Below are 26,554 nucleotides of genomic sequence, written 5' to 3'. Positions count from 1 at the left end.
TGAGAAATATCAATAATGAAAAAAATATTTATGTAGTCAGCAAATTGTCAGTAAAGGTGGCTTAGATTATACGAGTCACCCCACAGAGACTATGTCAGGTTGCAAATTATTCAACCCACACAATTAGTTGAAAATAAGTAAAGCAACGTCGAGTGTACTGATGTATCTCTGATCCTTTCTTTTCCTTTTGTGTCTCCTTTTTTATCTTCCTCTTTGAAACAAGAGTCAAAAGCTCTATATTAAGTGAAATTCCAGTATTCTTAGATAATAATAGCTAGTCATTCATTTGACACCCAGGATCTGTAGCCTTTAGTCTATACTTTGATGTTCTGCACTGTGCAGACTATGCCTACATAGTTATCCTCTCTCTCTCTCTTTCTCTCTCTCTCTCTCTCTCTCTCTCTCTCTCTCTCTCTCTCTCTCTCTCCCCCTCCCTCAGTTTTTTACACTGGCTCTTCTCCCTGCTCTCCCCCCAGTCTCCACCCATCCCCACTCCTCCAGATCAAGTCCTCCTACATTTTCTTTCAGAAGAGACCAGACTTTTCAGAGATATCAACCAAACATGGCATATCAAGTTGCAGTAAGACTATACACATAGCCTCAAATTAAAGTCAGAGGAGGCTACCCAGGAAATGGATTCCAAAAGTAACCAAAAAAGTCAGAGTTAGGAGTTCCACAAGAAGACCTAGTTACATAATCATAACATGCAGAGGGCCTAGATCAGACCCATGTAGGCTCCCTGATTATGGGCTCAGTTTAGCTGATTTGGGGGGTTTTCTTGTGGTGTCCTTGAACCCTCTCACTCCTTCAATAGGATGTGTATTCAATGTTTATTTATTCTCTATCTTTTTATGCTGTCTTTTTTTTATTTTTGAATTTGTTTGTTTGTTTGTTTGTTTGTTTTTGAGACAGGGTGTCTCTGTGTAGCCCTGGGTGTCCTGGAACTGTAGACCAGGCTGGCCTCAAACTCAGAAATTCGCCTGCTTCTGTCTCCCAGAGTGTTGGGATTACAGCCGTGTGCCACCACTGCCAGGCTTATGCTGTCTTTTTCTCTTTTTCTTTTTTTTTTTTTTTGGTTTTTTGAGACAGGGTTTCTCTGTGTAGCCCTGGCTGTCCTGGAACTCACTCTGTAGACCAGTCTGGCCTCGAAATCAGAAATCCACCTGGCTCTGCCTCCCAAGTGCTGCTGGGATTACAGGCTGTGCCACCATGCCTGGCTTTATGCTGTCTTAATATCTGCATCCAATGACATAGCTTATAATGATATCGCTGATTAGTAAAAAAAAAATATTTGATAGGTAGAGGAACAAGAGATTCTATTATAGTAACAATCAAAATATAAAACTATCTGGAGTCATTTTTTGTTCTTTTGTCTAATATTCATCGCAGACTGATAACACTTTTTAAACAAAGAATCAAAAGAATAGTTTGAGATCCTGGCACCAACACAATTGTCATCTCTTTCTGCCCACATTTTGGAGGACTCATTTCACATTGTGAGTTTTGATTCTGAGTGACTTGAGTTTGTTCAGAGGGCTTACTCTTCCAAATTAGAAAATAACTAATTTTCTAATTAGTGAGAAAAATAATTTTTCTAGCTGCCTCAACTAGAAAAATAAAGGTAACAATAGACGTGAAAACGCCCTGATTGCAACAATGATTTCAATATGTATGTTCATCAAAATATTTTAATACATATATTAAATATGTGTGTTTGTCAGTTATATCTCAAAAACAAAACAAAACAAAACAAAAAACATCCACAAAATAAAACTTGTCTTCGAGGGTTTGGGCAGTAACTGCTCTGTTTATTGCCTGTGTGAGAAACTGGTTAAGTGACTGTGATAGACCCAAGTCAATTTCATGATTTTCTATGCAGCGCTTTAATAAACTTTCTATTTTAACCATCAGTTAGAGTTCTGATGTATCTGTTTTAAACTTATTTAATCTCACTTGCTTGCAATGTTCTGTAGACCCTGCTGAGCCACTTTAAATTCATTATGGGAAAAGATGTTAAAAGAAGTAAATGAATAACTAGAATACAATACTATTTTCTATGTCCTATCAGTGCACCAATAGTACTAACTTCCATGTTTTATTCATATTTAACCCCTCTCTATAATTTTAATGATGCCGCTCTGAATAAAATAAATTTTAAAACAGCCAAACCTTCTAGTTCTACAAGTCTAACTGGACTGGTTGCTGGGAAATTTTGACTGAAGTATTGTTCAGATGTTTCTCAAATTTGTTATGTCTCTCTTCTCTTTCATTATCACCTCCTCCTTAAAGTTAAGGCACAATTTTTAGTTTTATCAAACTTATAATTCACTCCTAATCCTGGAAAATGAGAACGAAACAGCATAGAAGGTCTATGGCATAAACAGCATTATTCTAGTAGAGAATTCTTTTCACACAGTGTCTTCCATTGCCTTGTTGATGGATAGGTCATCCTTTGGACCTGTCTCATCTTGCCTGGGTTTAACTCTCTATAGTCAGTGTATTGCAGGTCATGAACATTAATGAATGTTTTGTACATACTTATTCTGCATTATTTTCCATTTTCATCATTTTAGGTCTTCAGCATCAGGACAAGAGCAAAGAATCAACTTGGTATTGAAGCATGGTATCAGCAGGTCATATGGCAGCATGACTGCAAGGGCCCACTGGGAGAAGATACCACTGGGATGTCCCATCCAGGAATGGGACACAGGAAACAAGGATTGAGAAGAGGACATATAAGGTCTTTAGATTTGAACCTTTTCTGGAGAAAACATAGTGGGTCCTCCTAGTCATTTAAGAAGAGTATTTGGCTTATTTTCCTTCATCTGAGCCTTTGTCACCTGTGCAACGTGTCGTTTTACTTGCCTCGTACCAGTGCCTGGCCTAGTTTCTGTGTGCCTTTTTTTTCCCTTTTTGAACCAACCACCTTGTAAGAAGATGATCTATCAAATGAAAATGCGCATTCCTTCAGGAAAACCATTAACTTCATCTTCATCTCTTTTTGTAGAAATACAAAATTGGCTTAGCTCGGAGGAGATATTTTTGAAGCTGTAATATTGTTTTTGGTTTTTTGTTTTGTTTTTTTAATGTTGTAACAATCGTTGAGTTCTGTTTAAAGAACTTGCTCTCAGAAAAGCACTGGCCAAAATGTTCAAGCGCTGATCTTTAGTGAGTGATACGCTGTGTCTGTGCTTCCGAGGGTACCTCAAGGGTTTCATCCTTTCTACAACAGTGGCACTGCCATAGATAAACCCTGCAATGTTGTGTTTATGTTGAAACTCAGTGAAGACTTAATTTGATGATAGGTCTCTTAGTTTGCCATTATATATATCTGTGCAGCTTGAAAGGGGGGCATTTTCCTTTAAAGGGACACAAAGTAAAGGGTATTTCTTCCAAATAGATCTTGGAGGTTAACTAGCAAGAAAATTTGGTTAATGAACAATACTTCTCTGTAAAGTCCAGCCTATCTTAACAATTAGTAATAGAGCTTACACATGGTTTCAACATAGGTGAAGCCAATGCATTTAGCCATGGTAACTGCACCTCACTGACAGATTTTCCTAATTTCTAACCTTTCATTCATTGCTGTTTGAAAAGTCATGATTTCTGGGGTGAATGCAGAATGAGTAGTGTCGGGGAAGGAGGCTGACACAGGTCACAGTGCTGCCTATCCCTCACCTTTGTAAACTGAAAAGTAATGTATTCTTTATGTAATGTTTTAATTTGAACCTTTTGCAAGATTTTCATTTGCTTTTAAGTGTAATTAGTTTCTCAAAAATTAGAGCAAAATAAAAGTGGTAATGGATTTAAGTTTATGCTTCAATTATACAAACTGGTTGAAAGACTGCAAGGTTGAGAAATGAACTTAACATGGCCCAGAACATAAAGAAAAAGTGAAGTTGGATTGGGCAAAGGTTGGGATTATGAAGGTAGCGATGAGTGGCAAATCAAAGACACAGCCTATTGTTTCCTTTCAGGTGCTCTGAGCCATACAGGATGCTGTGTAGTATAGATGCTTTTATTTGATAATGTTTTTCAAATTCTTCCATTCCTCTCAGCCCACACAAAGCAAAAGGTTAAGACACGCATGCCACATTCTGTTTTTAATTGTGAACTTCATGGGTGAGAATACTTTACACATTAACAACACAACAAGCAGCTACACAGAATTCTCACAGCTCATTTCCAAACATTTCACTTGGCTATATCTTAGACATTTGTTTCTCTTCCTGATGTGGTTTGAATTATAAACTCCCTCATCTCTCGCATCTACAGACTCCATCATTGCTTCATCTTGATTTTTCTTTAACATAGTCTTCACATTTTTATCAATATAATCTAGACCTAAGGAAGCTTCCACTCACCAGTTTAGGAACTTTAGCATCCAGATAATGGGCCTCATTAAATTCTGTGCATATTTATCTGGATTTTGATAACAAATAAAAATTATTTTATTTGTTATCTGTATCTGCATAAATATGTGGACCCATAGAGTTGAATGAATCTATCAAATTCATGTTGTCTTGAATCCGCCTGAGTTGTAAGAACTGAATACTCAGTAACTCCCATGAGGGAAACTTGGCTGTTATCACATCCTCCCTTGGGATATATTAACTTACATTGCAGTATCTCTTAGAACAGCTCCGCACTTGAAATCACTAAGCTCACTCCATTAAATTTTCCCAGATAAGGGAGGATGAGAAGACTAACTTGTTTTCTTTCCTTCTTTATCATCATCCTGGATTGAAAAAGAGAGTAGGTAATTTAGTGGTTTTGCTCTGATAGCCTCATAACTATGGCCAAAGCATGGTTTGGTTCAAGACCAAAGGAAAGTGAAGAATCTGAATCCTATTGCATGCAGCAAAGGCATGCGCTCTCCCTTTGAGAACAGGCATAGGTATCAATGGTACATTGTCACCAAAGGAGGAGACCCAAATCTAATAAAAGGAGAAGAAACAGGAGTCTCTCTAATTGTCCAGCATCCCTTAGTGTTTTGACATTATTGTAACAAGCAGAATTAAGGGAACAGTACCATAGCAAAATAAATCATCTTAATTTAATTGCATGTAAGGTGCTGTTACACTCTGAATCTGGATTTTTCACTTTACAGCAAGGCTGCTGTACTGAAGGGTTTCTGCCTCCTGTACCTCTGAATTCATCAGACCCATTCTACCTTTGACCGTTTCACGAATTTCTTTCAGTCTGTTTAAAAGCCTGTGCACTTGATACCAGAAAACCTTATTATTCTGTATGCAATCTACTATTTCAGCATTGAACTCTCTACAGTAAGAAACCACATAATGTTGCCTATTAGAGTCCCTGCAGATATTTGATCTTTCCTTGTTAATTTCTAAAGAACTTCTGAAGTTTATAGTCTAAACATTTTTACAAACCAAGTTGATATATTATCTTTGAAAGGCTACCTATTCTTTTAACTCTTCCAACTTTTCTATTTTGAATTCCTTATTGAGATTTGCATGTTAACCCCCCAAATAGAAATATTATCCTAAAATTTATAAAACAAGAATGAATGGGTTACAAAAATACTGAAGAACACATTTCCCAAAGTTGTAGCATTAAAAGCAAATATTCCAGAGGAGCTCATAGTTTATTCTACCAATAGTATTTGCCTGTTCTGAAGCTTGCAGAACAGGGGACAGGAAGTAGCCTTAAGATCACTATCTGACTGGATATTGTAATTTCAAGTGACAGGGACCGTGCTTTTATAGATTGCATGCTGTCCCTTATGAGAAGCATCCCTGTGTGAAGTAGCATTTGCTGGACTAGTCAGTGGGAATGGCAGTAAGTGATGGACAAGACAAGGACACACATTACTGTTACTGTTTTGACGGAGGGAGAGTGGGTCAACAGGACCATTGAGTGTGAACTTGGCTGATCACTGAATTCTGACTCAACTGTGGTTTATTGTTTCAGAACTTTATTTACCTCATGATAAAAATGGGATAATGCTACCTACCCAGATGGCTGTGAAAGTTAGGAAACATGTACAGATGTACCCGACATACAGCATAGATGTTCAAACAACTGACAGCCTCCTCAAATGACCATCAGTTCTGCTAGTTAGTTATTAAATTGAGCTCTTAAATATCCTTTACCTTAATGTTGTGTATTCATTATTGAGACCTAAATAGATCAATTTCTGCTTTTCTGTAAAGAGTCATTCATTGAAAGGGGAATCTTCATTTTTCTTACTTATGGGAGATAAAATGTTAACTTCTTAATGAACTATGAGTTTTTAATGTGATTCTGAAGAAATGTTAAACATCTAGTAGTATGTAGCTAGAGTCTGAGTCATATTCACCCACAACTCTCTATATATTACTGTTTCCAAAGTTAGGAGGACAGTGTTACCAAGTCACCAACCTTTGTATTTGTCAGATATACATTGTGTTTCTGTGATACTGGACTAAGAATGTTCCTCTCCTCAGCCCCTCTTGTTTTTCCTTGCCTCAGAGGAAAAGTTGCACAATATGGTGTTGAAAAAACAAACAAACAAACAAACAAAAATGAGTCTCTTTCATGGAAAGGGAGCGGGGAGCATTCCCTTTACAATCTCAGTCAGCAGATTTACTCGAGAAAAAAAAATGAAACAACTTTATTGGAAGCAGATGCTGACACTGTGCTGGTGATTGAAGATGGAAGGAGCTCACTCAGTCGTTGCAGTTACAAAGGGGTATTGATGGCAGTCGAGGTCCCTGTGATGGGTCACCTTCCCAGCTGCGAGAGGACAGCAGAGGCTGCATGAAACCCAAAATGAAGTGAGCCTGTGATTTCAACATGCAAGACACACCAAGGACTAAGCTTATTTGGTGTATTTTTTTCCTGCAGAATACTTAATATATATCATTTATATAATATTAAGGCTGGAAAGACATGTTAAAATCAAGCATCTTAAAAATACTACAATTTGAGGAATAGTTTAAATTTACCATGACATCATGAAAACTTGGATTAAAATTCAGAAAAATTAGGTTGATATGTGTGTCTCAAAGTGTAGTTGAACACACACATATACACTATGAAAGAAGGAGGCTTTGGTGTTTGGGAATGATTGGAGCCAGCAAGGGAACCTCACCTTCAATAGCTTCACAATGTTAATTGCCATGGTTCTGTGGTCATGGGACTAGGTCACAGCTAGGCTTGTAGAATATTGCATAGTATTTTTTTCTCTTAGTGCTTTCTGGGAATTTTTAAACTATAGAATAAGTCATTATAGTTAAATGCCTTACCTTTTAAATTTTCGTTGTGAGCTTTTGTTTGCTTGAAACATTTTATGATGCCAAGCAATTAGTCAAGGAAATAGTCTTGAAATTTTGTCCACCTTACATTGTTCCAAGGACATTTTCTAAAACTCCCTTTTAAATTGCAGGGAGTTCTAATAGGTTTTAATGTAGTTTTCCAATTCTATTGTGTAAATAAACAGGGCCATACAGTCTTTTAGAGAGGGGCACACCATCACCAATTAATTTCTTTTTTAATGATCTCTGACTACTAAAGTTTAGGCTAATATTAGTTCTTTTCAAAAATAAAATTCATAATGAGGCTTTCTTTTTATCTAAGATGTGAACTTTTCTCTTTATACTAATAGAGGTAGACATTTTTACCCCCTTCTGTTTTGTGGTGAGTGTCCTAATACAGAATGTAATGAATTTTAAAAACTTGGCTCAGTGTGTAGGACATGTATACTTGTGAACATCCTATCTGATTTTCAAATGCTATTCCATATAGGTATTTTTCAAGATGTACAATGTAGGGAAAACTTACATGTGAGTTCTTTGTATCATTTTAAAGTGCATATATTTAAAGGGAAACACAATTTCCTTTTGTTTTCATTGTGTACGGTGAAATGTTTTTGTAAAGAGAAAGATGCACAATATCATAAACTTTATATTTATCACTTGATAAGGTAAACTGAAACCTAATAATAGAAGTCATATCTTACAGCATTCAACATACAGTGAGATTCCAGCTTTATTAGTTCCGAGAGAAATCTTGCCATCTTGATTTCCTATTTCTAGAAAAGGAAATCAAGCAATCTCGGTTATGCTGTCATTGTTAACTAATGGATAACGGATAATTCCTAAATTTTTTGACTTTATAATTGTAAAATCATATGATTTTTTTTGTTCACTCTTCAAATGAAGGACTTCTAACTGTGTCATTGTTATACAATCATGGAAGACTTTGTAAGAAGAACAGATGTCATTTTCTTTAATTTGTTCAATAAATAATTTAATGTGACTTTAATGATTGGGTTTGCGCTTCTAGTTACTCAACCTCCATTTCCTCTGTGCTTAAACAACTTGTAGATACCATTCAATCATCTCATTTTGGTCTTTTTATAAACTACAAGGTTAATTTCCAGAGCCATGACATTTCTTTGTTACAGTTTGGAGTGGATTATGAAACATAATGTTTATAGTGGAAGAGCAAGTGAAATTGATTAATGATATAACAGCAGAAGCCCTGAGAAGTTTTTTAGTATGATGCTGCTAAGTTATTTGCTTGACCCTTTGGAAACATGTCCTGATAACTTTGTTTCCATGTCCGTCAGCTCAGAACTTTCTTTTCACGTAAGCAAAGATAAATGAACCACAGCAAAGCTTTTCTGCTGGTGGCTGACATGGAGGAGGTGTTCCTGAAGAGAGGTTTCTAAGGTCTCTATTGTAGAGGATGTTGTGCTTGCTCACTGCAGAGTCCTTCCTCCTTATTTCTTATTAAATGTTCTTTAATAGAAAAATGTGCTTTTGGAAATCAGTCTTAAAAAAGAAATATCTTCTAGCACCACAGGTGAGATAATTTGGCACCTTTTCCTAACAGTCTGAAATAAACTTGGGTAGCATATGAGAGGTTTACGGCTGCTGGAAACTATGACTAGAAATATAGTGACTTTAAACAATGCAGGCAGATTATTTTACAGTTCTGCACCTGTTGGGCTTCTAGCACAGGTTTTGTCTTGAGCGACAAAGCACTGAGGGACATACTGTTTGCACACTCCAGAGAGAATTAGGCTTCTTCCTGCTCCCAGTTTTAGCAGTCTTCCAGGCATTGGCCTCTACATCCGCATTCAAAACCAGCTGCCTTCATCTGGTCAGGCTTTCCCTCTCTTGTCTGCCTTCTCCCTGCATAGATAATTCCCCGCTGTGGTTATAAATTGATCCTCTTTATGGAATTCAGGATAGCGTTTATGTTTCACAGCCCTTGTCTGCAAGGTCCCTATTTTCGCATGAGATGCAATGTATTCTCAAATTTAGGGGGAAAGAATGTAAACACATTTTTCTACTACAATTTTTTATGGCCTTTCGTGGTTTTGTTAAAAATCAGGTTATAAGCAGGAAGGACTTATTACTTCATCAAAAAGAATAGAATATAATCTTTGCCTCAGTGTTTGTGTGGAATGTCTTTCTGTTAGATAATAGGCTATCAAGATAATTTCTGCTGTTTCTTCAAATACTTCAGGAAATATCTGGGACCCTTTGATCACATCCCGAACTCAAAAAGGTTAGAGAACAGTCCTAGATAGATAGTTAGAGAATAGTCCTAGATAGGTTCTTTCTCCCTGAATTGTTTTCTCTAGGGACAGTCAATAACCAGTCATTTAACTGTGTTGTTCAGGGGTGGGGCTTATGCCCATCCTGTGATGTGCTAAGTCTCCAAGTGTTTCATTGGACTAAATAGTGATGGATAACCACGCTGACTTGGTAAAGTCTTGACTCTTCTGTCCTGGTTGAATCACTCCAGCTGCTATCGGTTAAGCAATGGGAAAGTGTTACAGAAAAGCAACCAGGCTTTGATAGATTTAATATGCAAAGCAGGAAGTCATATTGTGGAATGCTGCTGACCAATACATGAGCTTCGAGGCTGCTAGAAACTGCATGCAAACACAAGTGCCTCACTTTCCATACCAAGTTTGGCTGTGGCTGAATGGAGAACACCCAGCATTGATCCCTGCCTTGCACTTGTGCAAGCTGCTATTTACAGAAAGCCAAATATAGCAACAGAGGATTTAATATCTTGCCAAAAACTACAAAATCTGTTCCCCCTTAAGCATGATACTCTATCCTTTTCTTGTGGATCTTGCTAAAAGGAAAATATAGCTTTAAACTACCCAGTTCCTTCTGTTGAAAGCTCCCTTGCCTGTTTTTGAATGAGTTATGTGTGGTTTTGTGGTGTTTTAAGTTTCCAAAAGAAATCGCTTCCATGAAAAAAATCTATCTTGTTCTGGGTTTTCTTGCAAAAAAACAAAACAAAACAAAATAACCAAAAAAAAAAAAAAACAGTTTTAATGACAGATATGTTAATGACTTTGATGGCAGTAATTATACAATGTGTATGTATGTATGTTTGTGAGTGTGTGTGACTGATTCAAACTATCTTGTATACATTGAATTTATATAGTTTTTGTTTTGTCAATTAGATCTTAGTAAAGATGGAGTAAAGGTGCTTAAAAGTCAAAGATTAATGATAATAGCAAGCAAGAAAACTCTGTTTTGACAGTTTAGAACTAAGCAAAGATTACTGAAATATATTTATTAATATTTTGTACGTAGAATTTTAACTAAAATAATTAGCTTCAGCTAATTTATTTTCTCCATTTCCTTGGTCTTAGGCTACATCTTATTTTTATTCATAAGCATTAGGTGTGATAAGCAGATTAATCCAGATTTTTCTACAAAGTTGATAATTATAGTGGCTATTTTGCTCATACAAATATACGTGAACGCACACGTGTGTGTGTGTGTGTGTGTGTGTGTGTGTGCGCGCGCACAAGTGCTCTTGTTTATGCATGATTTTGAAAACAGTTTTGTAAAGTTCACTAAGCAAATAGCTCTCTACAATGACAGCTTTACCAGACATCTCTGTGGGGGATTTTAAACAAACACAAGCCTGTTTGGAAATAGTTGGTGTATGTAAATATGCAAAATATGTTGAGTGTGCAGCCGTGTTAAACAGCTGCAGGGTGTACTTCCTGATCTTCAAGAACATTTTGGTGGTAATGATATTCATTTTCCCATCTTGGACTTGCCCTCCCCCCATGAATATTATGAAAGCACAAATCTCACACACTCTCCCACTTACATGCTATTTCCAAGAGCATCATTTCCATGGGTTCCCACTGGAAAGGGTGGGCGGTGTCTTGAAGAAATGTTTTCTTGAGTTTAGAGATGTTGTAAAGGCTGCACTTCAGAGAACTTGCTTGGGCTTGCTTTGACACCAGCCTCACACAGAACACAGACACTCCGCAGGCCAGATTCCATTAAGGCTTGTCAAGGCAAGGGTGGGTGAGAAAGTCCTGTTCTGAGTGGCCCTCCAGGGGCGATGGTCCAGTCTTTCTATCACAAAAATAACCATTTTAAGTGTGTCATCGCTTTCTGTAACACCAGACCCTAAACCGTTTGTGAAAGTAAACATGTGCCTGTCTCCTGAGAACCCAAGGAAGAAGAGAGGACCTCAGAGAAGCTGTAAAATGTGTCCATTATGAAAACATTTTGTTGAAAGTCTGTAGAGAAAAGGGCTAAGAATGGGAAGACGGACAGCCTCAACTATAGAGAGTTCACAGCAGCAAGTTTCTGTCATTTAACACTGTATTTCTTCAGTCAAACATTGAGAATCAGTGGAAAGAAATCTAAATTATTTGGGAGAAACTAAAATTACTGACAAATACAAAGAGGAGATAACAATAAAAATAACCCCACATTTCTCTTTGTAAACAACTACCACCCACACTTACCAAATCTTCACAAAGAGCCCCACACAGATTTATATTGAATTTTAGCAAAGCAAAATAGGAGTTTGAATTTTGGCAGTGTAACTTGGAAGTTGTATATTCTTGGATATTTTCCTTGGTTCTTACTGTGGACGTCTGACAAATGAAGACGGTATTAAAGGTCACTATTTGGAGAATTATAAGGATTAACAAATTAAACTCCTGTGATTGTGTTATCACCAAGTACAAAGTGGTTTCACTCACTTTTGAACTGAACCTAGTAACTGGAAATCTTCAGTTAAATCACTGCTAAAGCCACTCAAGTGCAAGTGACAGCCTGGTTTCAACTTAGGTGTGACCAAACCAACACCTGAAGAGCTTCATACTGCGTCCTCTGGTTTCTGCTATGGTCAAATCTGAATATCTTCTCTGTCAGAACATGTTAATAGAAAGGTGTGGAACAGGATGTCTTGGGAGACTGAGAAAGACCAATCTGCCTTTTGTGACCCACTTAGATTTCTTTTTTTTTTTAATTTTTTTATTCGATATAGTTTATTTATATTTCAAATGATTTCCCCTTTTCTAGCCCCCCCCCCACTCCCCGAAAGTCCCGTAAGCCCCCTTCTCTTCCCCTGTCCTCCCTCCCACCCCTTCCCAGTTCCCCGTTCTGGTTTCGCCAAATACTGTTTCACTGAGTCTTTCCAGAACCAGGGACCGCTCCTCTTTCTTCTTGTATCTCATTTGATGTGTAGATTATGTTTTGGGTATTCCAGTTTTCTAGGTTAATATCCACTTATTAGTGAGTGCATACCATGATTCACCTTTTGAGTCTGGGTTACCTCACTTAGTATGATGTTCTCTAGCTCTAACAGTCTTTGGAACTGTAGAACATTAATTCCAGTTCAGAGACACAGAACCAATGCCTTCAATATTCTGGTTTGAAGGATTAAGGTTTTCAGTTTTTTTTTTTTCCCTTACAAGGCAAACCTCAAATGTTATTAAATAATAATGGGTTAGAAGAAATGCAACATCTTTTTGTGATGAAATCTTATTTTTAATCTGAAATTGTCAATAATTGTCAATCTCTAATCTCTTTAATTGTTGAATAACATCTAAGACCTTGTTCTTTTAAAAACAAGAGTAGACGGCAGAGAAATGGCTTTGATGATAGAAGTCTTTACTCTCTGCAGAGCAGGGGTTTTTCTCCTTGACACAATGTGATGACTCTGAACTGTCTATAACTCTAGTTCCAGGGAATTCGACCACTACTTTTAGCCTCCCCTGGAAACAGAAAGCATGTGGTGTGCCTACTACATATATACAGACAAAATAGTCATACACATAAAGATAAATCTTTTAAAATTCACTTTAATTCTGATTTTTATATTAATATTTTTGAAGAACTCTCATTTCTCACACTGTGAATATGCACGAAAGAAAGATGATCTTCTAAAACAAGTAATTAAATAGATATAAAGAAAAAAATATAGTAATGTCTTATTTCATAGTATTTTTAAAAAGCATAAAGGGGTTAAAATAACTTGGTTTCAATAGTGTCATGCATAAAATCTGCTTGATAGTGGACTTATTTTTTATTAGATATTTCCTTTATTTACATTTCAAATGTTTTCCCCTTTCCTGGTTTTCCCTCCGAAAGCCCCCTTACCCATCCCCCTTCCCCTGCTCACCAACCCACTATTCCTGCTTCTCTGTCCTGGCATTCCCCTACACTGGGGCATCGAGCCTTCACAGGAGCAAAGGTCTCTCCTCCCACTGATGTCCAACTGCAAATATGCAGCTGGAGCCACGGGTCCCTCCATGTGTACTCTTTGGTTCATGGTTTAGTCCCTGGGAGCTCTGGGAATACTGGTTGGTTCATATTGTTGTTCTTCCAATGGGGCTACAAACCCCTTTGGCTCCTTGGGTCCTTTCTCTAGCTCCTCCATTGGGGACCCTGTACTCAGTTAGATGGTTGGTTGAGAGCATCCCACTCTGTCTTTGGCATTGGCAGAGCCTCCCAGGTGACAGCTATATCAGGCTCTTGTCAACAAGTACTTGCTAGCATTCACAATAGTGTCTGGGTTTGGTAACTGTATATGGGATGGATCCCCAGGTGGGGCAGTCTCTGGATGGCCTTTCCCTCAGACTCTGTGCCACACTTTGCCTCTGTATCTCCTCCTGTGGATATTTTGCTTCCCCTTCTAAGAAGGACCAGAGTATCCATACTTTGGTCTTCTTTCTTCTTGAGCTTTATTTAGTCTGCGAATTGTGTCTTGGGTATTATGAGCTTCTGGGCTAGTGCAGACCATGTGTGTTCTTTTGTGATTGTTATACCTCATTCATGATCATATGATGCTTAGCCTTTATTGGTCGTCATAGATGGGGACTTTGAGAGCCCCACTGAATTGCAGCAGCACTTCCAGGCCCAGTTCCTGTCTTCCTATTTTAAGCAAGAAAATTCAGATGTAGGGAGATTTTGAATGATTTGTGTAACCCAGAGTTACAATTGAATATTTCCTCAGGCTAAACAATTTATGTTTGCTTCCTCCTTATTATTTCAAGTTGTCTTTTCATTTACAAAATTCCTGCTGGGTGCTTTCTATTTGTCTTTAAGTATCTTCAGAAGCTGACTCTACAATAAGATGTAGACTAATGCATTGTAGATGAATATGGTTGGAAAATGTCATAAGTATTGCCTCTACTCTAAGCTCTACCCAGCTACTAAATTGACTTTTCATTAGATCATCCCTTTTATATCATGAGGCTGATCGAGGCCTCTACATTTTTAATATATATAATAAACATGTCTGATTGAAAGAGAACAGAACCATTCTTAAATGTAGATGAGATGAGGTAAATATGATGTTCTTAAATGTAGATAAGCTAAATATAGACTAATTTAAAAAGAAACACAACTGTGTAATGAATAGCATGGATGGATATTCATTCTTCCCAAGGTCTAGAAGGCTACTAGTGAAAGAGTGAGTCCTGTAGCCTTGCCCTTCATAGATTCACAATGAATAAGCCTTTGTCTAAGCATGTAACTGCATCTCCTCTGTGAAAAAGCAATTCATCACCTCAGCTTGGAAGTAAGTATACTAAAATCTGAATGATTGACAGCAGAGATTCACATGGCCACTGAGCACTAAAGACATACCAGTGCCTGAAGTGTTTCAGGTTCTAGGAATAAGACAAAGAGGAACAGAGCAGGACAGCAAAACTCCTCTTCAAGCCTTGGTGAGCTTGGTCTGAATTACAGCCCCCCCCCCCACAGAGAGAGAGAGAGAGAGAGAGAGAGAGAGAGAGAGAGAGAGAGACAGAGAGAGAGACAGAGACAGAGACAGAGACAGAGAGATGGAGACAGAGAGACAGAGAAGCAATACCTACTTCAGTACATTGAATTATGTCATTGAAATTTTATGCTTCCTTCTCTGCTGCAGTACATTTGACTGGGAATTTGTACAAGCTAAAAGGACTATATTCTGGATAACTTTTTAAAAGGTTTCCTTTAGAAAGAAAGAGACAGAAGGAAAAGCTAAAATGTTTTGGAGGGAACTTTCACCTTACACAGGCAAGGAGAACATTTGTGAAAATGACACTGAATGAAGAATTTGTGTACAAAAATCTTGAATCTAAACACAGAGAGGCATGGGCTGTCTTCTGGGTGGAGCAGTCCTGTGTTTGTTTCTTAAGTAAAACACACTCGGAGGTGTTTAGGACTCTATGACCATGAGTAAGGGCAAGTACTAATAGTCTTTTGATATTGAAGTAGTACAGAAAGAATGTTCTCTAGATTATCTGAGGGAAAAAAAATGTTCCTGACCTACTTGTGTTTCTAACGACCCGTGCACTCCTGGAAAAAATTACTAAATGTCCTTGTTGTGTTTCCTCATTTATTAAATTGGGAAAGTAAAACAAGACATTCTAGGCTTCTTCCCCTTTGAGAGTTCAGTGATAGCATGCCCATTTTCTTTCAATATACAACCAAAGCCCATTTAGGCACCAGAATTATTTTTTTTCCTGGAGCTAGAACAGTTTGGAAAGAACAGTATAATTGGAAAAAAAAAATTGACAACTTCTTTAGATGCTAATGGGAGTCCAGGCTAAAACAGTCCAATAAAGACAATGTGCAGAGTGCAACAAAGAAAAATTCCAAAGAATCCCTGCAACAAATGCCATTGGTATTTATGTAATCTGAAAAGGGAAAAAATGAGACGTAAGAGAGACATGATTCCCTTAGGGATTTGACATCCTGGAACTTGTATTTTTAACACAGTTTATCCTGCAAGGAGCCAATATGCAAACCTGTGTGTAATTTAGAAGTTTTTCTCATCCCACATGCTGGTTTGAATTACTCAGAATGGAAAATAGAAATGGGGGGTGGGGGTGGGTAAAAACATTTACAGCATCCCTATTACTAATCATGCACAGCAGAATAGACATTACAGATATGTCACTGAAGACATAACAGGTTATCTAGCCCCATCTCCCATTCATTTAACTTTCTCTTACTTGAGAGAGTCAAAGCCTTGTGATTTTTCTCTATTTTAATTTTAATAATCTACCCTTAGCATTGGCTTCCATAGTTTCTGCTGGCAACTTAAGTGGAATAAATTTTAATATACTTTCTCTGCATTTGCTAACTGCTCAGCTTCCTCAAATCTCATATCCTCGTGGTCATCAGAAAGACAAATTTATTTCAATAATCCAAAAGAATTTAATACCTCTTTAAGACATAATCTGGTGACTTGGATAAAAGTTAGTTGATATGACTATGTTGCCCTAAAGGAATCCTTAATCAACTTGGTCTGGCTCTTCCTCGTATTTGAATCTCCATCACATTCCCATTTATTTACCAATTATTCATAGTTGGTTTCACTTTTTATGAGTAGATATCCATTTCCTCTCAAGTCATTGTCAACTATCCTGTTATACCCTTAATCTGTTTTTATCCTTCCAATGTGTTTCATTCTTCTTATGTGTTATAGACACATAACACATTCAGCTAGATGTTCTCTTTGCTGAGGAAGGGAGGTAACACAGAGTGACCAAACAATTCTATCTGAAGTAGAGGGAGGAATAGTTTCTCTTCTTGGATCAGTCCCTCAGCTATGGGAAACACAATCATAAGCCCTATTCCATGCAGGCTTAAGGGCTAATTCATTAGGAGAGATTCTTTTCAAATCCTGAAATGATGCAGGCAGTATCAGGACAACATAAAAAAAATTAGAGGATAACACCCAGAAGATTGGTGGCCAATGATAGTATTTTCTCTTGTCTACCATACTTGGTAGAAGCTGGGGCTGGATCTCAAAGCCCAAAGACCTTTGTCCTAGTCTCTTGTCACATAGCCACATTCCCAACTTTTGCCTGGTACCCAGGATTTGGGATGGCTGGAATCTGCTTCTTGCTTTTGCTCCTCAAGTGCTAAGATCATTCTCAGATTACTAATCTCTGGTTGGCTTTACTATCTTAGATTTTCTATCACTAGTTCTTGCATTTACATCACTGTGTCAGAAACTCTGAGTGTATTTGTTTCTAAGATTCTAGTTTATAGACATAATTTTGGTCTATATGCCCTTATCTCAAGAGACAAAGTCTCAAAAAAGGAGAGTTGTTTACATGTCACATCTTGAGTAAGGATGCCTGCTTACAGGAAGAAAGAGGGAATTTTAGTAATCCATAGCACGAAATAGCTATGCAACTTCCTAGGTTATCAAGGCTTAAGGAAGCTGAGTCTTCTGCTCTACTCTGTTGACAGAGCAGAGATAATGATTACACATTTGCTAGAATTCAAAAAAGCTGTGGATATAGCACCATAAGTCTTCGAAGATGGAAGAAATCAAATGAAGTTTTGAAACTTTCAGTTCAAATCACAGGGAAAGCATCAAAGAACCTCATGATAGTGTTATGTAGTGAGTATTAAAATGTCCTATAGGTAGGTATGGGAAGGTCTGAAGTCTAAAGTTTGATGGAGAATTTTGGAAATTTTTGGAAAATTTTTTCAGGTTTTTTTTTTGTGCTCAGTTTCTTCTATTAATGTTAGAGGATTTGGTGAGAGAACAACAATTGATTTAGACAGAGAAACACTAGAGCAATGTTGAATGCTTATAAGGAACTAAGTCTTAAAACTAATTCTAAAAATTCATCTTCCATTTGGAAGTGTTTGTTATTTCTTCCACGTCTCCTTCTAAACCACATTTCCTTACTTCTATAGACTTAAAACTCAAGATATATTCCAGCAACACCATAAGGAGATGGCTAATTATCTTGGGAGAAGACAACATATATCCCACAAGAATTTCAGGAGCATGCAGACACACAGATACACAAACACAAACAGAGACACACATATACATACACACCCTGAAACCATTTTGTGTGTGTGTGTGTTTGTGTGTATCAGTGGAAGTTAAAGGTTATCTACACATATAATTCTTAAGTATTTTAGACTAATAAATGAAATATAACATTAGGTTGGTTTCTCTATTGACAGCACTGTTAAATTTACTAATTGGATCTTCTGGAAATGGCCCTAACAGCTTGCTTGGTTAACTGACCAAAGCAGTGGTTCTAAGAGCTATTGTTAATGAGGCTAAGATGCTAAAGCTTCCCTCTAATTATTTAGAAGAATAAATACAACAGACTTAGAAATTTGGCAATGTTAAAAAAAACATTACATACAATTTGTTTCTTTCCCTCTGAAACATTGGAGAAAGCTCTTCCATCCAGGGGGCATTACTAAATGCTTTAGGTGGAAACTAACATCCTTCTAAAGAAATTGGTGCTTACTAGAAATCTGGAGATGGAGGTGAAAATTGATATCTTCATAATACCGTATGCAGTTTTATCACTAATATGGGGGCCCAAATTAGGGAGAGCAGTTAATAGATAAAAATGGTTCAATTACTGTAACTGGAATTGAACAATGCTATGCAGTGCATTTTAACCTAGAGAAAGCTAGGCCTTCAACAGTTAATTACAGAGTCTTAACACCATTTGAAACTTCATGCCATGGTCTGTCACACAATTCATCTGGTCAAGTAAGAACATCCCTCAGGTTTCATTGACTGGAATGGACACTAAATACTATGGAAGAAGCAACGTGGTTGTGTGTCCTGAATTTAGCTCTCCCTCCACCCAAAACCTGGAAGAATATGATTATTCTACACTAGAGACATGCACGTGTTCAGGCAGTGTCTCACTGTTAACATCACTCTCTGAAGACATGAAATGGTGTTATTATTAACTATGACTTTTGGAAATGGCTAATGAATGCAATGTTGTGCCAAGCCACTCTCAGAGTGTATCAGTTCCACGGAGGCAAGCGCTGGTTATTTTTCTGAAGCAGAATCCTCACATTCATCTTCATGCGACGGCCAAGTATTAGCTCCTGGAGATGCTATTCTTGCTTAAATAACAATAACAATAATTTGGGACATCAAGCCTACACAGGGCTTGGGCTAGGCGCATCTTTCCCACCGAGGACTTCCCAGACAAGGAAGTCCTACTGGAAGGACATATTCCACAGACAGTCAATAGCTTTAGGAGCAGCCCCCACTCCAGTTGTTTGGGACCCACATTAAGACTGAGCTGCACATCTTCTGCATATGTGCAGTGGGCCTAGATCCAGCATGTAATGCTCTTTGGTTGGTGGTTCAGTCTCTGAGAGCTCCCATGGGCCCTAGTTAGTTGATTCTTCCTGTGAAGTTTCTAGTCCCTTCCGGGTCCTCAATCCTTCCCCTGACTCTTCCATAAAGGTCTGCAAGCTCCATCCAGTGTTTGGCTGTGGGTCTCTGCACCCTTCTTAGCCAACTGTTAGGTGAAGCCTATCAGAGAACAGTCATGCTAGATTCCTGTCTGTAATCATAAAAGAATATCATTAATAGTGTCAGCAATTGGTGTGCTTGCCTATGGGATGGAAATCAAGTAGGACCTGTTATTGGTTGACCATTCCCACAGTCTCTGCTCCATCCCTTATCTGTGCATTTCTTGTAGACAAGATAAATTTTGGGTTGAAAGATTTGCATGTGGGTTGGAGTCCCTACCTAGCTAGAGGAGATGGTCACCTTAAGGTCCATATCTTTACTGCTGTGAGTCTCAGCTAAGATCACCCCCGGTGACTTTTGGTAGCCTCCCTGTATTAGTCAGGGTTCTCTAGAGACACAGAACTTAGTCTCTATATAGCAGGAGAATTTGTTGGTGACTTACAGTCTATAGTTCAACTCTCAACAATGGTCAGTAGCAGTTGTGAATGGAAATCCAAGGATCTAGCTATTGCTCAGTCCCACAAGGCAAGCAGGTGAAGAAGAGAGTGAATCTTCCTTCTTCCAATGTCCGTATGTAGGTTTCCAGCAGATGATGTGGTCCAGATTAAAGGGGTGTGCCACCACACCTGGATCTGGGACTTGCTTTGGCCCAGATGACCTTGAACTGAGAGATCTCCCTGTCTTAATCTTCTGGGATTCATAGGCACTATGCCTCGAGATCTCCAAGCCAAGATCCAGGTCAGAAACTTGTGTCTCTCAGCCTCCAGATTAGGATCACAGGTGAGCCTTCCAATTCTGGATTGTAGTTTATTCCAGATATAGTCAAGTTGACAACCAGGAATAGCCACTACACTCCCTATTCCAGGTCTCTGACATGCCCTCAAGATGTCTCCCACTCCCTAACCTCCGCTAGTTGCAGATTTCCATTTATCAATTCTCATGGCCATCTGGCCATCTCTCCTGTCTTTGGGCTAAGCAAATCTTAACATAGACCTCTTACAAGTCTTAAACTTCCGAACAATAAAGTAATAAACTAATGCTTTTTAAAAATTACCCATTGTGTGCTAATTAATTATAAAAACTGGAAAAGCAACACACAAGTTACCCCTCTGTTATATCCTTGAACACTATGACAAAGTTAATTTTTCCTCACTGTTGGATTGCTCTAAAAATGCTGGCACAGCTGGACTGAAAGCTAATAACCAGAAAGATGTTATTTGACTTTTGTATGCGTTCTTCAAACTTTCCAGACCCGGATAATTTCTGCCTGTTCTCTGTTCATTCCTCGGTCCATCAGAGATACATTGTCAAGCTTCTCATTTCTTAGGAAACACTGCTTCTCCTAGTCTCTCACAAGCTAAAATTATGATCTTGGGGCTCATTTGCATTTGATATGTTCTCAGTCTTTAAGCCTCCATTTCCAGAAGTCCTATGGCCATAGTACATTAAACTCTGTATACTCTACCTACCCAATCAATTCACAGTCTTCACAGATGATACACACTATATACTATTTCTCTAGTTTGAGTTCTACAGTAACTTATATATGCATGCTTCTTCTATAAATGTTCATCAACATTTACTGTGAACACATGTGTTCATGATGTTTTAAGGACTGCTTTTTTTTTTTAAACATTAGCCCGATTCATGAATTTTCATTTCATGTCTTTGACAAACTGAGTGCTGCTTTGTCATTGGCCTCTGTTTGTTAAAAGGGAAATGGGTTCACTAGCAGATATAGAAATTGTTACACTAAAGATTGGGAGTAGATGCCATCACCTATTTATTTTGAACTTGTATCACTGTGCCTGCAAAGTTGGAGGAGGTTACAGATCCAAGGGGAAATACATTGCAGCCAACTAGAGCAAGAAGAAATATGTAGAGAATCCATGGGACTTCTAAGAATGCATTTTATTACTTCCATACTTCATAGTAAAGATCAATGGAAAACTGTATAAATTTAACAAAGGCCCTGGAAAAGAGAAACCTTAGACATGTTGGTTAGCTTATCTCAGAAGATAATGCACCTGGCCATTTGAGGTCTTAATTATAAAAATTCAATAAAATCACCTGAGCATCAAGGTCTTGCTCTCACTCAATGTGAATAGAGTGTGTAAATGTGTGGTTCCACAGTTATTCTTGCTGTATCTTGGTTCTTGAGACCAGCTTTCAGAAGTGAGAGATGATTTGGACCCAAGTTCATCTCACGAGAGCTGAATACTTACAACATAGGAAACCATATTCAATTTGTTTGCTCTTATCATTCAGATTTGCAGCAAAGGGTCAGCGTGGTCATTTCAGAACAGATCCTGAAACATCTGCTTTTGCTCTTCACTATGAATTCAAAGGTCTAGAGATCGTCGTATCTCCAGCCAAGGCTAAAACCCATTTTGCTCATGTTTATTTTAGACATTTAAAGAACCACCGAGTTTTCTATTCTGTCTCAATGATTATATTGATTTATATGAAATTTTCTCTGGTTAAGACAACATTTTGTTTCTGAATGAGGATTCAGTCACATCTCATAGTATTCGGCTCATTTCATTCCAAGCTAGAGTGCCCCTCTATTTTGTTTTATCTTCTTGCATTGTGAACAGATTTCAACACCGTGTTTCTTCTTTTAAAAGCCATGCTCAATTTGAATTGTGGCCATAATAACCTAGCCCTTAAGTATATAAATACACACTTTGAGGTAGACAATTGCTTATTTTTTTGTTTTATGTTGACATCTTATTGTTAGGAAATATGAAGGGCTGGAGTTTATTAATTAGTTAACTAGTTAACTCTATACTTACTATAGTATTTACATGAATTTTTATTAAGGTGAGGTATTAGCTTTTGAGGTTAAGAGTTCTTGATTGTATGTGATTAGAACCTTATTTTAAAACATTATTAATATACATAGCTCATCTTTGGTGAAAGTGACTAGCTGTGGTGTTTCATTGGATCATGCATACCAGGGGTGATAAATTACTTTGAATGAATTATTTTTTGAAAACAGTGAATAACTCTTAATAGAAACATAGACACATATGCATATAAACATTGGAATTTCTAAAAAAATGTATGAGGAGTTGATCTATTTTTTAATTTTTTTTTTTGGTTTAATTGTTGTGTATCAAATTCTTCTGAAGTGAATCATTCTGTCTAAAACGAGAGGGTGGATTCCTCAGAGCCAGGAAATAAACCACTAACAATCTTTAAGTTCTCCAGGCTACAAGGCGTAAATGGCTCCTCCCAAAGGGTCTAAGAGCAGAAGTGACTGAAAGAGAGAGGAGATTCTCAAGTCTCCAATCCACCTGATAGCTGGAGCTGCCCAAAAGCCATTCAGAAATCTGCACATTCACACCTTGAATAAATCGTGATCAGACTTGCGTGGGCTTTTCACTCACGTTTTCATCCATACTTCTGTGAGAAGCCTCTCTCACACACTCTTGCAAGCAACTTGAATAAACTCACTGCTTCCACTAAGTTTGATTTTGTTGTAACTGTTGCTTTGATCTGTCAATGAGTGCCCAATCAGGAGAGAGTAGGGATTTAAGTCTCCCCAGGGAAAGTTAGCAGAACACAAAATGTGGTATATGTAGTTATATTTTTTGTAACTTACTTTTTTGTAAATTACTTTTGTTAGATTAACATGTGATTTATATTTAATAAAGCTCTGGCTGGAGAAATGGCTCAGTGGTTAAGAGCACCAACTGCTCTTTCAAAGGTCCTGAGTTCAAATCCTAGTAACCACATGGGGGCTCACAACCGTCATAAGGAGATCTGATGCCCTCTTCGGGTATGTCTGAAGACAGCAACAGTGTGTTTAGATATGATAATAAATAAATCTTTAAAAAAAAGGAAAAGAAAGCTCACTGTGGTGGTTTGTATATGCTTGGCCCGGCGAGTAACACTATTAAGAGTTGTGGCCTTGTTGGAGTAGGTGTGTCACAGTAGGAATGGGCTTAAATACCTCATTCTAGCTACCTGGGAGGCGAGTATTCTGCTAGCAGCCTTTAGATGAAGATGTAGTACTCTCAGCTCCTCCTGTACCACGCCTTCCTAAATGTTGCCATGTTCCCACCTTGATGCTAATGGACTGAACCTCTGAACCTGTAAGCAAGCCCCAATTAAATGTTGTCCTTATGAGACTTGTTTTGGTCATGGTGTCTGTTCACAGCAGTAAAATCCTAAGACACTTACTGTATTATAGTGCTTGTTACAGTTAGAACACAATTTACAGTTTCTCTCAGAGGTTCATACATTAGGATTTTGGTGCCCTTTTGATGAGGGCACTAAGATTACAGAAATTTTAAGTTTGAGCTTACATAGGCTGTCAGAATCCCCACAAAAGATTGTAGGATTCAAGTCTTTCATCATGTTTTGAAATGAGATATTTACCTCCCACAAATACTTCTGACATTGTCATATGCCATTATGTGATTCAGTCAAGGATATCCTTACCAGAAACTGCAATGCTACTGAAATATTCATCTCTTAAAACTGTGATGGAAAGAAACTTATTCTGACTCATTACTTCATCATAGTAATGAAAATGAACTATTAGAATATCCTTTTTCATTAATTATTTTTTCACTTTACATTCTGATCTCAGCCCCTTCCTGCTCGCCTCCAATCTCCCCCTCACATAGCCCCTCTTCCTCTCCCCTCTCCCCTTCTCCTCTAAGAAGGGTGAGACCCCCCCTCAGTTACAACCCATGTTGATATATCAAATTCCTGCAGGGCTGGTATATCCTCTCCCACTGAGGCCAGACAAGGGAGCTCAGTTAGGGGAAGAAGATCCTCAGGCAGGCAAAAAGAGTCAGGGCACCTCCACCTCTAGTTCTTGGAGACCTGCTTGAAGACCAAGCTGTGTATCTACTACATATGTGCAGGTGGTTGGGTGGGGGTAGATCCAGCTCATGCATGCTATTTGGTTTGTGGTTTAGTCTTTAGAGGGCCCCAGATGTTCAAGTTAACTGACTCTGGTAGGTCTTTCTATGAAGTTCCTATCCCTTCCATGTCCTTCAATCCTTCACACAAATTTTCCACAAGACTCCCTAGCTCTGTCTAAAGTTTGGCTGTAGGTCTCTGCATGTTTTAGTTAGCTGCTAGTGGATCCTCATAGCCACATTCTGCTCCTGTCTGTGAGGAGAATAGAGTATCATTAGTCATGTCAGAGATTGGTTCTCATCCATAAGTTGAGCCTGTCATTGGTTAGCTATTCCCCAAGTCTCTGCTCCATCTTTGTCCCAGCACTTCTTGTAGGCAGGACAAATATTGGGTCAAAGGCTTTTGGGTGGATTTGTGTCCTTATTCCTCCCACTTCTGGCTCCATGACCCCCACTGCGAGGAGTCTCAGCTTGAATCACTTTCAAAGACTCCCTGGAGCCTCTCCAGTTCCAGGTCTCTGGTATATCCTAGAGGTGTTCAGCTCACCACCAGACAACAATTCCATTCACTCTCCTGATCTTCTCTCTCAGACTTTATTCACACCTATTACATCACCCCCATCCTGTTCCCCTCCCCATCCCTCTCCCATTTACTTCTATCCCTTATCTACCTCACATGACTATTTTATTTCCACTTCTGAGTGAGATTCACAATCCTCTCTTAAACCCTCCTTATTATTTAGGTTCCTTAGGTTCCTAGGATTATAGCCTGGTTATCCTGTACTTTATAGCTAATATCCACTTATAAGTGAGTATATACCAGGCAGGTCTTTTTGGGTCTGGGTTACCTCAGTTAGTTCTGTTCATTTGCCTGCAGATTTTATGATATTCTGTTTTTAATACTTGGGCATTATTCCATTGTTTAAATGAACCACATTTTCTGTATCCATTCTTCAGCGGAGGGACATCTGGATTGTTTCCAGTATCTGGCTATTATAAATAGAGCTGATATGAATATACTGGAGAATATATTCTTGTGATATGGTGGTACATCATTTGGTTATATTCCAAAGAGTGGTATGTCTGAGTCTTGAGGTAAAACTATTCTCAATTTTCTGAGAAACCACCAGATTGATTTCTGGAGTCATTGTAAAAGTTTGTATTCCCAGTAGCAATGGAGGAGTGTTCCTCTTGCTCTATATCCTTGCCAGCATGTGTTATTGATTGAGTTTTTTTTTATTTTAGACATTCTGATTGGTGTAAGGTGGTATCTCAGAGACATTTTTATTTGTATTTTTCTCATGACTGAGACATTGAACATTTCTTTAAGTGTTTCTTTGTCACTAGAGATTAAACTCTGTTGAGAGTTCTGTTTTTCTCTGTACTCCATTTATTTTATTTTTTATTTATTAATTATTTTGTTTACATTTCAAATGTTTTCCCTTCTCCTGGACTTCTCTCCATGAACTCCCCACTCCTCCAACTCCCCTTTGCCTTTAAGAGAGTGCTCCCTACCCACCCACTGCTGCCTCATCCCTCTAACATCACCCTTCTTTGGTATCAAGCCTCCACAGGACCAAGAACCTGCCCTCTGCTACAAATGTAGCATGAGCCACAGACTTGGACCAGCCCATGTATACTATTTGGTTAGTGATTTAGTCCTTTTTTGGTGACTTATGATATATACAAGCTATATACACTCTTGTATTTAGTAGGGTCTGGGATTTTTCACCATACAAAGCTTTTCCACATAGATAGTTCTTCACATGCACAAATCCTCAATATCAGGTTCCCTGAGAACAAGATGCTTGAGACAGGAATGATGTTTTCTTTGTAGGATATTTAAGAATGTGGACAAACCAAGTGCTCTAAGTGTTGTTTTGACCAGTTAAAAATAAAATTCATTTTCTATCAGAGAATATTTTTGTTTTGTGTAGCTGCCCACGGCCACATGCGAACCGGATCCCTGGAAGAGAATTCTGGGGGGAAATGGGAAGGGGACGAAAGAGAAATGAGTCAAGAGGACAGTTGCCCATAGAGACTCACTTTACTATTATTTAGCCAATATATATAGTCTTTAGAAAACCACCCTGCCCCCCAAATGGCCACAAATTCCTTGGATCTTCTTCTCAGCAGGTTGCCTGCTTCCAGTCACGCAGGTTTCTGCTGGTCTCCAGGTG

At 38.2% G+C, this 26,554-nt stretch overlaps 1 protein-coding gene across 3 annotated transcripts in view; it reads left to right on the top strand.

Annotated features, from left to right (window-relative positions):
• The window catches only part of Vgll3 (vestigial like family member 3), a 47,464-nt gene extending 43,654 nt beyond the window's left edge, over positions 1-3,810 (top strand). For all 3 annotated transcript variants that reach the window (XM_052158662.1, XM_052158661.1, XM_052158663.1), the window contains exon 4: positions 2,574-3,810. In XM_052158662.1, the coding sequence (XP_052014622.1) occupies positions 2,574-2,617 (44 nt within the window). In that variant the 3' untranslated portion in view covers positions 2,618-3,810. The remainder of the gene's footprint in view (positions 1-2,573) is intronic.
• The last annotated feature ends 22,744 nt before the right edge of the window (positions 3,811-26,554 follow it).

The sequence above is a fragment of the Apodemus sylvaticus genome, chromosome 15 (assembly GCF_947179515.1).
Source record: "Apodemus sylvaticus chromosome 15, mApoSyl1.1, whole genome shotgun sequence".
NCBI lineage: Eukaryota > Metazoa > Chordata > Mammalia > Rodentia > Muridae > Apodemus > Apodemus sylvaticus.
This window is presented reverse-complemented; position numbering and strand designations above follow the sequence as displayed.